The 13,840-nt window shown below is 38.9% G+C and overlaps 3 protein-coding genes across 3 annotated transcripts; 1 reads left to right on the plus strand and 2 right to left on the minus strand.

Moving 5' to 3' along the window:
* Positions 1-1,777: 1,777 nt before the first annotated feature.
* Positions 1,778-2,890, minus strand: LOC126752195 (N-acetylneuraminate lyase B-like). Its single transcript, XM_050462819.1, has 4 exons — positions 2,775-2,890; positions 2,643-2,719; positions 2,264-2,578; positions 1,778-2,196 (listed from the first exon to the last, which is right to left on the minus strand). Exons 1-4 carry the CDS (start codon positions 2,843-2,845, stop codon positions 1,778-1,780), a joined length of 882 nt encoding a protein of 293 aa, XP_050318776.1. The 5' UTR covers positions 2,846-2,890.
* Positions 2,891-4,631: 1,741 nt separating this feature from the next.
* Positions 4,632-5,996, minus strand: LOC126752196 (N-acetylneuraminate lyase B-like). The gene is made up of 4 exons (XM_050462820.1): positions 5,652-5,996; positions 5,491-5,567; positions 5,113-5,427; positions 4,632-5,059 (listed from the first exon to the last, which is right to left on the minus strand). Exons 1-4 carry the CDS (start codon positions 5,750-5,752, stop codon positions 4,635-4,637), a joined length of 918 nt encoding a protein of 305 aa, XP_050318777.1. The 5' UTR covers positions 5,753-5,996; the 3' UTR covers positions 4,632-4,634.
* Positions 5,997-7,128: 1,132 nt separating this feature from the next.
* On the plus strand, positions 7,129-9,106 carry LOC126752185 (N-acetylneuraminate lyase B-like). The gene is made up of 4 exons (XM_050462802.1): positions 7,129-8,024; positions 8,090-8,166; positions 8,237-8,551; positions 8,618-9,106. Exons 1-4 carry the CDS (start codon positions 7,861-7,863, stop codon positions 9,031-9,033), a joined length of 972 nt encoding a protein of 323 aa, XP_050318759.1. The 5' UTR covers positions 7,129-7,860; the 3' UTR covers positions 9,034-9,106.
* The last annotated feature ends 4,734 nt before the right edge of the window (positions 9,107-13,840 follow it).

The raw sequence follows: 13,840 nt of genomic DNA on the forward strand, positions 1-13,840 counted from the left end.
TTGTTTTTTATTTTATAATAATTATTTATTTTATAATTATTTTTATTTTCTTTTAATTGTCGGTCAGTTTATTATTTAATTATATTTTGTATTCGGTAATTTTTTATTTCAATTATATTTCTTATACATAATTTTTTTTTATTTTTCAATGATATTTTTTTTATTGTTTACAATTATGATATTTTTTATTATTTCATTTTAAATTTTTAATATTGTTTTTTAATTTTATTTACTTTTTTTAATTATGTTTATAAATCTATTTTTTTTTTTGTTTTTATAAAAACTATTTATATTTTACTTTTTTTTAATTTTTGTTAATTTTTTATTTAGTTATTATTTTTTTAATTATGTTATATACATACACATGTACATATACATATGTATGTATAACTATTATATTTTTGATTATTTCATTTTAATTTTATTTTGTCTTAATTAAAAAAATTCAGTAATTAATTTTAAATTCAGGTAACTAGTTTTAAATATTGAGTTATTTATTTTACTAATTATTGCATAATTTAACCTTAAACATTTCTATATATGTATGTAAATATGTACATGTACATATTTTAACGCTTTTACCATCAGTGGGTGTTTGACTTTTGTTTTTACAGTTTACTTAATTTTTTAATTTTTATTCTTACTTTTTTAATCCCTTAAATTTTTGTTTTAAGTAAATATATCTTTTTAAAATGTTCACCACTTTTTATTTATATTAATGTTTTAATTTTTAAATAATAATAATTATTTTTTTTTTAATCTTTAAATAATTTTTTATCAACATTAATATTTCAAATTATTTTCGTAATTAAGTAACCTTTTTTTTAAATAAATTTATTCTTATTATCTTTTTTTCAAAAAAATTTTCGTTAGTTTTTTTTCCGTTCTCTAAATTGTTACTGAAAATTTTCCTGCTATTGCAAAATAAATCATGAATAATTTAGTTTACGGAATTCTGCCGAATCGACAATCCTTGACCGGATAAAAAATCCGTGTCCGTGCCGGTTACGTAGACGTACCTAATCCCCGTTAGGATGGTAAGAATTAGATAAGTTGTCATCGAGCTTATCCAACGGTAGGGTCAGGAAACGTGCTGTTTCGACGGGGTCGGACCATATGGAGAGGGATGTAAGATGTGCAGGGTTAGCAGGGCATGCAAAGAGGGGTTACTATCATGCGGGCCTGAGGTCCCATTCCCATAACAGCCGGTTCTACGTTACCGGGTTTTATCCGGCAAAGTGCTGTATTTTCGGAGATCTAATCTCGTTTGGATCGGTCAGTTTTTGGTACATGCGATCGCCGACATCGCTAAAAAACGGTCTTCCATTGCTCGGTCTTTATCTGGATGAGATCTAAAATCCTCTCCTCCACGTGGTCTTAAGACTGCCTCTCTTCCGACTTTCTTGGGAGTTCCAACAAAGAGCTTGTCGGGAAACTCCTGTAGCATCTTTTCGATTTCTGAGATTTTGATTTCTATTTTGAAAAAATAAGAAAGTAGTTACAGTACTCGGAAGTCCTCCATAACTCGAACTCTTGAATTGGCGTTAGACTCCAATTTCAAAAAAATTCCCTTCCATAAATCGAAGTCTCGCAAACTCGAAGTTTGTTTTGTAGATTATGGATTATGGTGATGCGAGTTGAGGAATTTCATCTGTCTGCCTCTTAAAAAACATTACTTGAAGTCCCATCCTTCAAAGTTTTCTTTATTTCAGTAATTGGAATCTCAAAAATAGAAACTACAAACAAAACTAAAAAAATAATGGAAAAAGAACGAATTCTAGTGGAGTTTACGTGTGTGACCTGCTGTAAATGGTGTCTCATTCTGTGGCTTCTTCAACTCCTCGTTAAACCAACGTTTCATGGCCTTTACCCAGTTACCCTTATTTTCCCGCGTCATATGTTCCCGTATGGAACTATTTAAAAGTTTTTGCTCTCTCTTTGCTAAATTAATTCTGCCAGTTTTCATGTAATCGTAAATATCACACATGGTATCCGGCACCATATTGAATGCGGCCATGCAAAATGTTTTGAAACCGAGCAGCAGACCGCTGGAGAGCATGCGCGAATCGCTAAGTATGATGATGCGATTTGGAGCCAAACATTTCGCCGCCATGGCTAGATCACTATGGGAATATTCGATGCCCGCGAAGTTTGGTATGGTCCGTTCCGCAAGTTCACAAAACTCTGGCATGTCAACTAATAACAAATATACAGTTAAAGAAATTCTGACGCACAAGAAATTTGTTTTAAATGCTGCACTTACGAAACACATCTGTGTAGTGTGGCAAGTGGTAGTAAAAGAATGGATGCCGCCCACAATTCTTGGCGACGATTTTACAATAGCCCACCAATTGCTTGACATCGCTTGGCTTATAGAAGAGCTCTGGTATGCAGACTACACCATTTATATTCAAATTACTCGCATGCCTTGCCAGATCCAGCACATCGGGCATTGGTGCGCCGCCAATTTGTATCAGCATTTTTAGTTCGTACTTTTTACAAGCGTTGCTCCAAGCTTCCGCATTCAATTGACGTTCGACTTTTCCCAAAACGGGACCTTCGCCGGTAATGCTATTGACTATCGTTGGTATATTGGTCTTTTAGACTTTGGTAGAGCCATATTTGTGCCTATGTCAACTCACCTAAAACGCCTACGGCTCCATTCCTTTGTAGCCACTCCGCATAGTCGTCAATATGTGCCAAATTTAAGGTTTTCTCTCTGCAAAATTGTTGCTGGTCTCAAAGTAAATTTAACTGTTAACTACAGAGCTTACTCATTAGTTTCAAAGCATGTGAATACTGGCGCCAAGAAACCCTCAAAAGATTTCAATTCTGCTGGGTCCATAATTAAGCGTTCTTAAAAGCTTTCAATTGCCGAAATGGTTCGTTCTTTTTCTACACTATTTTATTATTCAGCAATGTCTGGCTTGTCAAAATTTACATTTAAAATTGAGGCATCTTAAAACTTTTTTTTTGTCAAAGTTATCAAAGTCAAAGCACAATGAAAATGTGAATTGAATAAGATAGAGGATCGTATTATTATTGTTGTAAGGGTCATCTAGTCCCCGTTAGGGTGGTAAGTTTCAGATAAGTTGTCATCGAGGTCATCCAACGGTAGGCCCAGGAAACGGAGTCGGACCATTGTGAGAGGGTGTCTCCTAAAATCTTATGGTTATTGACCGTCGGAATTTTAACGCCATCGTTCGAATTAAACAGCAAAGGGAAGAGGACACCACCCTGCGGAACCCCCTGCTTAATTCTTCTTAATTTGGAATTTTTACCTCGAAACAGTACGGATGATTGCCGTCCGTTCAGGTAGTGCTTGTTCCGACTATTCAACCCTGGAGGGAGTATGGATTGTTCGATGTCCTCCAGTAGCGTTGCGTGGTTTTTGGTTAAGGTCATGAATTATCGGGGCGTTTATGACGCTAAGTTTTTTGGTGGTGCTGTGCACTTTTCGGAAGCCATGCTGGTGGTTTGCTAGACTCAGGTGGTGTGTGAATGTCGGTAGTAGCAATGTCTCAAGTGTCTTTACTGCTGGGAAGAAGAGAATTATCGAACGATAGGACTCCCTTTTGTAGGGGGACCTTCAGTAGTGGGACCACTCTTCCGATTTTCCACACATTGAGGAAGCTTACTCTCGTTGTGCTTAGGTGCTTCAGCATGGAACATTTTGCCTTATTGATGACACTGTGAATGTCCTCATCGGTGAAAGTAAGTGGTGCGCAGTCTTTTGGCACTTTACGCAGCCGTCGGGTAACCCATCGTTTGGATTTGTCTATCAAAGGATGCCGTGTGAATTGCCGGCTAAAATAGCTCGCGCACTTCTTCGGGTCCGAAGAGGCATGACCATTGGATTGAATTTCAACTCGGTCATGATGTCAATTAAGCATACTCACGCCGGTGGATAGGTTGCAAGACTTCAGGTGCTTGTGTCCGCTTGTATCGATTTACCTTTTGCCGAATCTTCAAACTGAGATCTCTTATTCGCGCATCACAGGGATCGGCGTGGTGTAAGTTAAAATAGCTGCTTCGGCTGGGAAATTGGGGCGGAGTTCCGCGATTCTTCCAGTCGGCATGCTAGCAGTTTCGATCACCTTTGTGTCAGTTCGCTAACGATTACGTCCGTATGAGTGGGTAGTGTGGTGAAGGTGCTTTCGGTAATTTCTTTGAAGTCAGCCCATTTATGTAGCTTTATTAAAGATAACGAAGTTACGGTTGTCTACAAAAATATAGAGTTCTCTATTGTGCTTTGCAGCCACTGAACTCTTAATTGAAAGATGGCTCTTGACGCAAGGATTTTTAGATCCGAAAGTCCAAGGGATCTCCTACTAAAGGCGGTTACATGCAAAGTTACGATATCCCAACCAACCCAACTCATCTAACACCCGTCAAAACACTGTCTAGATTCTACCATCATACAGTTCCTAAGACAATCGGAACTCTTCATTATCATTTTTCCTTTTGGTCTGAATCCGTCAAAACACCTTACTGAGTTTACCAGTCTATGAATTGGACTAACATTTCCTTCAAATAGAACTTGAAATAAAGACTACAACGCAAATAATCATAATCAATATATTAATCTGAGAAACGCTGAACATTAAACAATAATAACGAGACCCCTTCAATTATTACAATTCGTATACACCAAATTTTCTCGGTGTACCAACATAAATACCACAACCGTCACTTGAACGCATTCTCTCATTGAACCACTTTTTCATATCCGAAATCCAACTAGACTTTCCCTTCGTTACATGATTTCTAATAAGTTGATTTAAATAGTGTTGTTTAGTTTTAGCTGTCTTCAAATCCTTTCGCAACATTGCGTCATAGATCTCCTTCATTAATATGGGCTCCATGTTCGCCACCGTCATAATGGCCGCATCGAAACCCATTAACATGCCGCTGGCGAGCATTTTCGAATCGCCCATTAGGATAATACGATCCTCGCTCAAGCATTTGATGGCCGTCATCAATTCGGTTTGTGTACAAACCAAGCCCGCGAAAGTCGGTATGACCATTTCGGCGCTACTAAAGAACTCCTCGGGGTTGACTGGGTTTAAGAAGAACACATTAAAATAAATACTAAAAGAACGCTTCACTTACATTTGACTTTCGTCAACTCCGGCAGATGATAGTATAAGAAGAAGTGATTTGCGCATTTCTCAGCCACGATTTTACAGTAACCAACCAGCTGTTCCATTTTGGTGGGTACATAAAATAGTTCGCCTATACAGACCACAGCGTGTATATGCAAATCGTTGGCGTGACGCGCCAAGTCCAAAACGTCGGGCAACGGCGCACCGCCAATTTGCAACATCATCAATAACGAACACTTCTTACAAGCTCGACTCCAAGCTTCGGCATTCAATTTGCGTTCGATTAAACCCAAAACCGGACCCTCTCCAGCTGTGCTGTTAACTGAGCAAATGCGCCGAATATTTGTGAAATCTAGCAAATATTTTAACAAAATCTCAAACTTACCTAGCACACCTTTTATATGGCGTTCCTTGAGCCATACGGCATATTCTTCAATGTAACTCAACTGCAATGTTTGATTCCTTGTGTTCAAATTTTAAGGAAAACAATATTTGTATTTTTTGAAATTTTTTATCTTCTTCGTGTTTCCTAAAACCCCTACTTACTCATCGGATTGGAAGCTTGTGAAAACGGACGCGAATATACCCTTAAAGTCCGACGGCACAGGCTTTTTTGCAGATACCGAGGACCTAAAAAAAGATTGCATTATTTTTGTTATGTGAGGAACTTACGAAACGTTTTTGCTTTTTGAAAAAAAAAAAAACACATTTTGCTTTACAATGCTTTCAGGGTGTCTTTCGATTTTGAAGCAAGTGTGGTGAAATTTTACTCTTTAAAAGTTCTGGTGATTAAAAATTAGTCGAAAGATGTTATTCTCGCGCGGGAAACTATGCCTGGCATGTAAAATGTGGTATTGGAAAACGGCCCTCTGGTCTCCGCGCATCGTCATCTTTATCTTTAATGAAAATGTACCGAAAATACACTGAAAGTGTTTTAGATTCCTTTGTCGCCAATTAGTGGTTTAACTGGACTCCTCTTCTTCTTCCTTACTGGCGTAGACAAGTCATGTTAACAACAGTGCGGTAGTCTTCTTCGCTATTTGGCGCCAAAGCCAGATGCCAAGTATGGACACGTCCTTCCTCAGATGACCTCTCCAACTGAATTGGTACTGAGTTGAATAAGCTGGAGTTTTCTCATCCATCCGGAGAACATCACCTATGTACAACATCAAAGTTATGATTTTCAACCATGACGGCACCATATATCGTGACTTATTTGTGGCCTGTGCCACTTATGGAGTCACTGTACGGTGGAAAGCAGCCACTACTGTCTTGAAGCGTCAAAAACTCCTCTCCATACAGCGTTTTATTATGCTTGCCTGTATGTTGCACCATCTCAACGGATCCAACGGTGCTGTTAAGAGCACCCCCTCTTGATCTGTGAGCTATTGCATTCCGGTTAAGGAGAGGCTTGAGTGTGTTATTGTTGCAGAATGATTGGATTTCTGACGATGATGTGGAAAGGGAGGATTATCTAGGAAGCAGTAGGCTTCTAGATGAAAGGCTTAGTAATAAGTGGCAAAACCGTTGGGATAAAGCCGAAACGGTCGAGTAACTTACCAGTACATTCAGGATGTCAGGTTTGTGGAAGGAAACCCCGACTTCGGATTCTGTTTGAGCTCGGGCTTCCTATTTACTGCGCATGGCCTTTGAATGCATTCTTGCATAGAAGAAATCTATCTGAAACATTCATTGTCCATGTCCATTCCAAATTGCCAATTGGTACTGAAAACGCCTGGAAAGGTATGCCTGTCGTTAGAGGTGACTGAAATATGTACAATATGCACTACGTCTGTTATATGGGTTTCCTCGAGATTTCAGCATAATCTTGTCAGAAATAGTGCTATAAGTTCAAGTTATTGCATTTGATGGGTGCTCAACTGGTAGTAGCAAAAGTTACAAAGTCTGACCGGAGACTTAAATCTGGTACCACGGGGAGCAATTCCTTCGAGTTTTCTCTAACCTGTTCAATGGTCTCGGCTTTTAAGGAGACTGATGGTGGCTGTGGTTTAAATCTAAAGACAAGTAGAATTTGAAAATTCAGTTCAGTGTAGCGTCGCACTCCGGTCGGGTGTTGGACCTACAGTACGGCAGCGTTTATGTCGGTCTTTAACCCGACCAAGGTGGAAAGGGGTCACATCCTCCTGACTAATTGGAACCAAATAGTTCTTGTATTCTTTGAGGCGCTGATCAACGCATTGCTTTGATCTATTCATCATGTTTGCTGTGGTCGTCTTTCATCCGAGGCTGCGGTGTCTTAGTTTTGCGAGTGGTTTCCACGTCGCAGGTCCCAAATCCAGCGCACAAACTAACTAAGCGAATAGCTGGACTCAGTTTACACTTCGCATATTCGCCAGAACCGCTTAGTAATTTGTTTTTTAGCTGGATATCCTTGGCTGGATATAAGTCCGGGTTCGTTCCGGTTATATAAACTCGACTCCCGCGGGAGGTTAAGTGTTCTTTTGCGAAGGCGAAAACTCCCTCTGCTTGATTGAAATACACAGCAATAATTTCTTGTAATCGATTGAATGAAATCGTTCACACATCGTTCCCTTCTAGAACTATGTACATACATACTCGTATGTACGTTCGTGTGTAGCGAAGAATATTGCTTGTCATAACATTACAAAGATTCACAAATGAGAACGTAAGACGTTTTAGTTTACTTTTTTATTCTTTTTTGAATTTCCATTTCAATAACATCACGCTGGGTAACAAGAAAAGTCGGCCAATAGTTATACCACCAGATAAGGCGATGGAGCAATATATAGCGGCCCGTTATGACGAAGAAGTTCATGCGACCTCAATGCGCGCGATCCGAGCTCGGAACACTAAATTACAAACGGAGAGTAAACGTGTAAAATTCTTCGACTTCAAGGGACTAATGGCGCCTGTCTTCACTGCCTTCAAAAATAATGAGTATATTTGAACCTAAAAATCTATTTTGGCAAATGCGAGTTAAAATCTAATTCAATTTGTATTAGAGAACAATCGTTGGAAGTCCAGCATATCGATCGTTACGCGGAATGGCTGAAAAGTAATCGTATAAGTGGTGTTTTAGGTACTTAAGTGAGTCCATATATTTTCTACAATCATTTGATCAACACAATATTCCTTCATTCTATGAACAGTTAATGGCATGTCGGGTGAGGGTCCCGCCTTGGGTTTGTCGGAGCGCATGCGGAATGCCGAGGCTTGGTGGGAAGCGGCACAAAAATACGAATTGGTTATGTTTCTGCAAGTCGGCGGCGCACCCTTGCCCGATGTACTGGTAATGGCCGATCATGCGCATGACTTGGGCGTACATGCAGTGCTCTGCCTACCCGAGCTCTTCTACAAGCCCACCACAATCGAACAGCTGGTCAGCTATATGCGGTTGGTCGCTCGACGTTGTGCCGCACTGCCGTTCTTCTACTATCATTTACCGCTGAGCACGGGCGTCTACCGTATGTAGGCACACAGTTATGCCTTCACGTTTTAATTAACATTTTCTGTCTGAATATTTTTTCTAGTTAACATGCGCGACTTTTGCAAACTGGCCGAAGAGACCATACCGAATTTCTATGGCATACATTTTGCCAGCAACGATCTGGACGATGGCGAAGCGTGTTTGCGTGAAGGACGCGTCATTATATTGGGCAACAGTCGTCTGCTGGCCTGCGGCTTATTGGTGGGTTTCGAATCGGCTTTGATGACAGTCTTAAATATACGCCCCGACTTGGGTTGGGCCATTTGGAATGCGATGTTGAATAATAATTTGGAGACGGCACGTGACACGCAAATGCTTTTGAATAACAAGATAAGCTACTATATGGGACGTTCCAACGAGCATGGTTACATAGAGGCGATGAAACAATGGTTCGATGATGAGGTGCGGCAGGGTAATGGTCCGGGATTCTTTATCGGTTCTGCTAGAAAATTCTTTTAAACGTACTAGTTTGTGTTCGTAACTGGTTGCGTTGATGTTTCAGCATTAATCTTAATACAAATATGTCAATCTATACTCGTCTGTACTTTTGAAGTGTGTTCGCTGGTTTATGAAATATATACTTATGTATGTATACTTGATGATTATATAACGCAAGTTCGGCTTTTAAATTTCAATTGAATTCATCATCACTTGATTTGTAGTGTTTGAACCAACATTGGTTTTTGTGTTCCAGCTTTTTCTGATATCCTGAGGTTCCAAATGTTCAAGTATTCTTAATCATTCTTAGGGGGTTGTCCTTACTTTTTCGAAAGCCATTCGCTGGAGATATGAAGCTATCTAAAATTTGTTGACATTTCCGCATTTGAGAATGCCAAGGAGTCGAGGAAACTCAAAGCCAAGATAAAAAATTATTATAAAGAGAACATTTTTTCGGGCTTGCTTATGGCTAATTCTTTAACCTCACCAAATTTTGGTATTGTGTTTCGGTTCGATGCAGCTGAAAGACTATCTCTTCCTCTGGATAAGCTTCACTTGTCCCTAAGGTACGATAAATTTGACTGCAAAATATTCAAATAGTCTTCTTTTCTCATAATTTCAGTGCTCATGTCGAACGGACCAATATTCCATCAAGTGAAAAACCCCCATACTATGAGACTGCCTCCACCTTATTTTACAGTCTATCGCACATGATGTCGTTGTAGATTTCCTTGTGAGCGACGCGAGTAGTACTGTTTGGCCACTGATTTGAAGCGATTGATTTTCATTTCATCCGACCAGATAACCTTTTTCCAGTCTTCCACGAACCAGTTTTCATGTTTTTACAAAACTTTACGTTAAGATTTTAAATCTATATAGAGCAGGTTTCCTCGATTTAAAGTTCATGATTCATTTCGAGGTTCCCTAGCTTTTTTAAATAAAAAACCGTGATGTTCAAATTTAATGAAGAATGCTTATCATCATTCGAAAGAACTTCTTTGGCATTTGTGTTTGGAGAACTATCTCTTTAAAATGATGGACGCGGCTACGTCTTAGATGGTCCATCCATGGAGTCCAATTTTCGATGACTCGTTGGAGCATTTCGTATGGTAAATATTGAATAATGCAAGCGTGATGTTTTGCTCCTTGGCCTGAATCTAAGCGGGATTGTTCGCAAAGACTTTGGACCTTACATATCACCACAGAAAATAATTTAACAGGCAATCACACGAAAAAATATGGACCGATGATTCCTCCAGCGCAAAAACCACAACAAACCGTTGTGATTTTTAGATGAAATAGCAGCTTTTGAATCTCTTCAGGTTGCCCCTGGTATTCCATATGGTGTCATCTATTAAGAAAACAAAATAAAATAAAATTAGATAAAACAAGCTAACGGATCTCATCGTTCTATTTCTTCGAAAAACACAATGTGCCACAAGAAATACGCAAACGGCAGGTAACAGCAAGCGCCAGGTGGTTGAAATTACGCAACAACAACAAGTGAAATAAAAAATACAAACTTTTCTCACTCAAAGCATCTTCGCAATTCCCTCGTGGGTGTGTGGCGTTTGTTGTCTGTCAAAATCATTATCGTTACTTTTAAGGACACTTCGGCTATTGTGCTATATGTCGGAGCCAACAACAGCAACAAAATAAACAAATGCCAAAATGAATGGGTTAAACACGACATGGCCGCAGTGGGAGAGCGCATGCATACGAAGCCTGGGCGCAATAATGAGCGTGTAATAACAGTACTATAAAGGTGAACACATGTGTGGGCACGAAAATAAAAATGAAACGAAATGTAAATCAATGTCAATGCGCGCAAACAAGTGGCGAAGTGTGGCAGCATATATAAAAATAACCACTTTAATATATGTTTATGTATACAACAACAAAAGCGGTGTAATAAACAAAGTATAAATATCAAGGGAGTTGTAAAAATAAGTGCCACTAGAGTTGCGGAGGAAAAGTCTTTTCCCGTAACCAAATGTGGTGAAAAAGAAATCTGAAATTTTGTGAAAATGTAATTCGTGGTTAACCGAGTCTGAAAGTGTTTCCTTCACATGATTAACGGTCCGGGACGAACTTTTATGAACGTTTGGTATTCCACGTGGAATGGTTGAATTGTCATTTATAACTCTATATGTGCGCTTGAAAATTTACAAGAAGTTTCAACGTTATCGACCCAAATTTTGTTCAGCGATGAAGCCCATTTCTAGCAAAATCAGTATGCGAACAAGCAAAACTGCTGCATTTGGGACGAAAGCTGCCATTTCATTCAGAAAAAGGGGGGTCCGGTGGAATCATCGGTCCATATTTCTTCAAAAAAGATGTCGGTGAGAAGGTAACCGTTAATGGCGACCGTTGTCGCACCATGATAACCGACTATTTGATGTCTGAAATTGAATCTCGGCGACATTTAATTTCAATAAGACGCGCCGTCTTCCCACACATTGCATCAATCAATGGGTTTATTGAGAGAACACTTCGGTGAGCAGATAATTTTACGTTTTGGGCCGGCCGATTGGCCATCAAGGTCGTGTGATATTACACCGTTAGACTTTTTCCTCTGGGGATATGTATAGTCTAAAGTCCATGCGGACAATCCCGCTTATATTCAGGCCTTGGAGAAAAACATCACGCCTGTCATCCGCCAGTTACCAGCCGAAATACTCGAACGAGTCAGCGAAAAGTGGACTCAATGGCTGGATCATTTAAAGGAGATAATCTTCAAAAATAAATGCCAAAGAATGTTCTTTCGAATGATAATAAACATTCCCCATTAAATGGGAAGTGTCTGTGTTTTTTCTTTAAAAAAGTAGGGAACCTCGAAATTGATCATTCTATAGTACAAATGGCTGTGTTCCCACACAATCAGATCTACGTAACGGGAAAGGATCTGAATTTTTATGCTGTTAACAAGTGGTTTGTTATATAACGCCTACAGAGCTCGCGTAAGGTTCATAGATCCAACGCCACAGTGTGAAAAGACGGGAACACCGACTCGTTTCTATCCTAATGGGATCTGGGTAGGGATGCCTTTTCTCATCAGCTCATCGACTTTTCAGTTTAATGACGTCCTTGAATAGATTCCAGCGCACTGTCAAAGAGCTTAAGGCCAGTATTTCAGCTCTGCTATCGGCATGAATGCACATTTTCCTGGCATAAGCTGCATTTTGGAGAAGCACATCCCTGCAGCCATCTTCTGCTTGAAAGGTATTCCTAATAGAAGCTGCTTTCAACTTCTTCTGAGTTTTGAAGATTCCATCAGGAGTAGGCTCCGCGACGCAGTGGTCCAGATTATCAATGTTGGACTCGCACTGAGAGAGGATTTCAGAATATCGTTCTCTCGGACCTGGTGTCTATAAATTAAAAAAATTCGGTTGATTTTGAGATTTATGTAAGGATAGTACACTTAAATTGATTTCCGCTAAAGATGTTTGATTTATCCACTAGCTATCGGTTTTATTGGCTTTGCTCTGATAAGTTGGACTATTTTTTGAACAGTGAAAACGTCTCATTTAGTTCGGGTCTACCTCTCTATCTAAGGGGACGTCTGTGAATATTTATAAGAGGCGTAGCTTATTAACATCACTTGTGATTTTAACTATTGATGTCTAGAACACCTTAATATTTGCAGATATCTTAGAATTCTTGTTCATATTTTTATTTGATGTATGGTAATCTGATGGCTTGGTACGATCTATGGGTTTTTTAAAAATTTACAGAAAAAAACCAGACAAAAATTATAGTAGAAGGTTTGCAAAAAGTAGTACGTGAAAAATGTGTGCGACAGCCTCTAGGTCATCAAGTTTAAGTGGCGATCTTTCCATGATTCAGTTCCGCCAAAGAACTTACATTTTACACTTAGCCATACAAAGACTACAACGAAATTCTAGCACTCTTCCCTGTCAGATGTTTACATTTCTTATGTTTTGTACTTACGGTTCTCTCCCAAAGCAGCTTTTCGCACCACACCCAGTTTTTTCTGTATTGTTGTTGTTATGCTCCACATGTGCTTAAATTTTTGCCAATTACAAACAAATATTTAGAATACAAACTACATATGGTATGTACATCAGCCTACAAGTACCAGCTCTCATTCCAATTTACCTTCTGTTATTATTATAGTTGATCTCACACGCTTGATCGCTCTTGGTCTCTTCCAGCGTTCGCCGCATTTGTTATTGTTTTTGCTGTTCCAATTCTTTTGTTGATATTTTCAAAACTATTTTGTTGGTTTTATTTTGCTACTTTTTCGCATTCTGCAGACTTATTTTCCGTTCCACAAAACTAATGGAGCAAATAAATTTGGGTAAATGTGTGTATAAACATGCAGATACGAAATACAGTTACATATTTAGATAGGATTGTATTTACTTTTATTATTTGGAGCAATTATATACCATTATATTATTTATTTTGGTGAAAAAAAACTGTTTAAAATCCAAATCTCAAGTCACTTTGCCACTTTGTAATATTCGCTGTTGATGGTCCTTCCTTTTTCAAGGTAATTGATAACAATTATTCCGTGTGCACAGACGCTATAACCTAGTCAGCCTTGTTGCCTGTTTCCTTTTCTTGTTTTTCCGAGTGAAATAATGGAGCCGTCTTTCATCCATTGTCACATATCGATGTAAAAAATCGGGTTTATTAAGGTTGAACATCTCCAAACACTGTTCCGAATCATCTACTCATCATTGTTTTTGGTCGAAAGAGAGCTCGCGCGCCACCCACTTTGCACAGCGTTTTCTCATACCCAAAAATTCGTGAATGATATGATGCACACGTTCAGTTGATATCTTTAGAATGCCTGCTATCT

Source organism: Bactrocera neohumeralis, chromosome 3, assembly GCF_024586455.1.
Source record: "Bactrocera neohumeralis isolate Rockhampton chromosome 3, APGP_CSIRO_Bneo_wtdbg2-racon-allhic-juicebox.fasta_v2, whole genome shotgun sequence".
In the NCBI taxonomy this organism is placed as follows: domain Eukaryota; kingdom Metazoa; phylum Arthropoda; class Insecta; order Diptera; family Tephritidae; genus Bactrocera; species Bactrocera neohumeralis.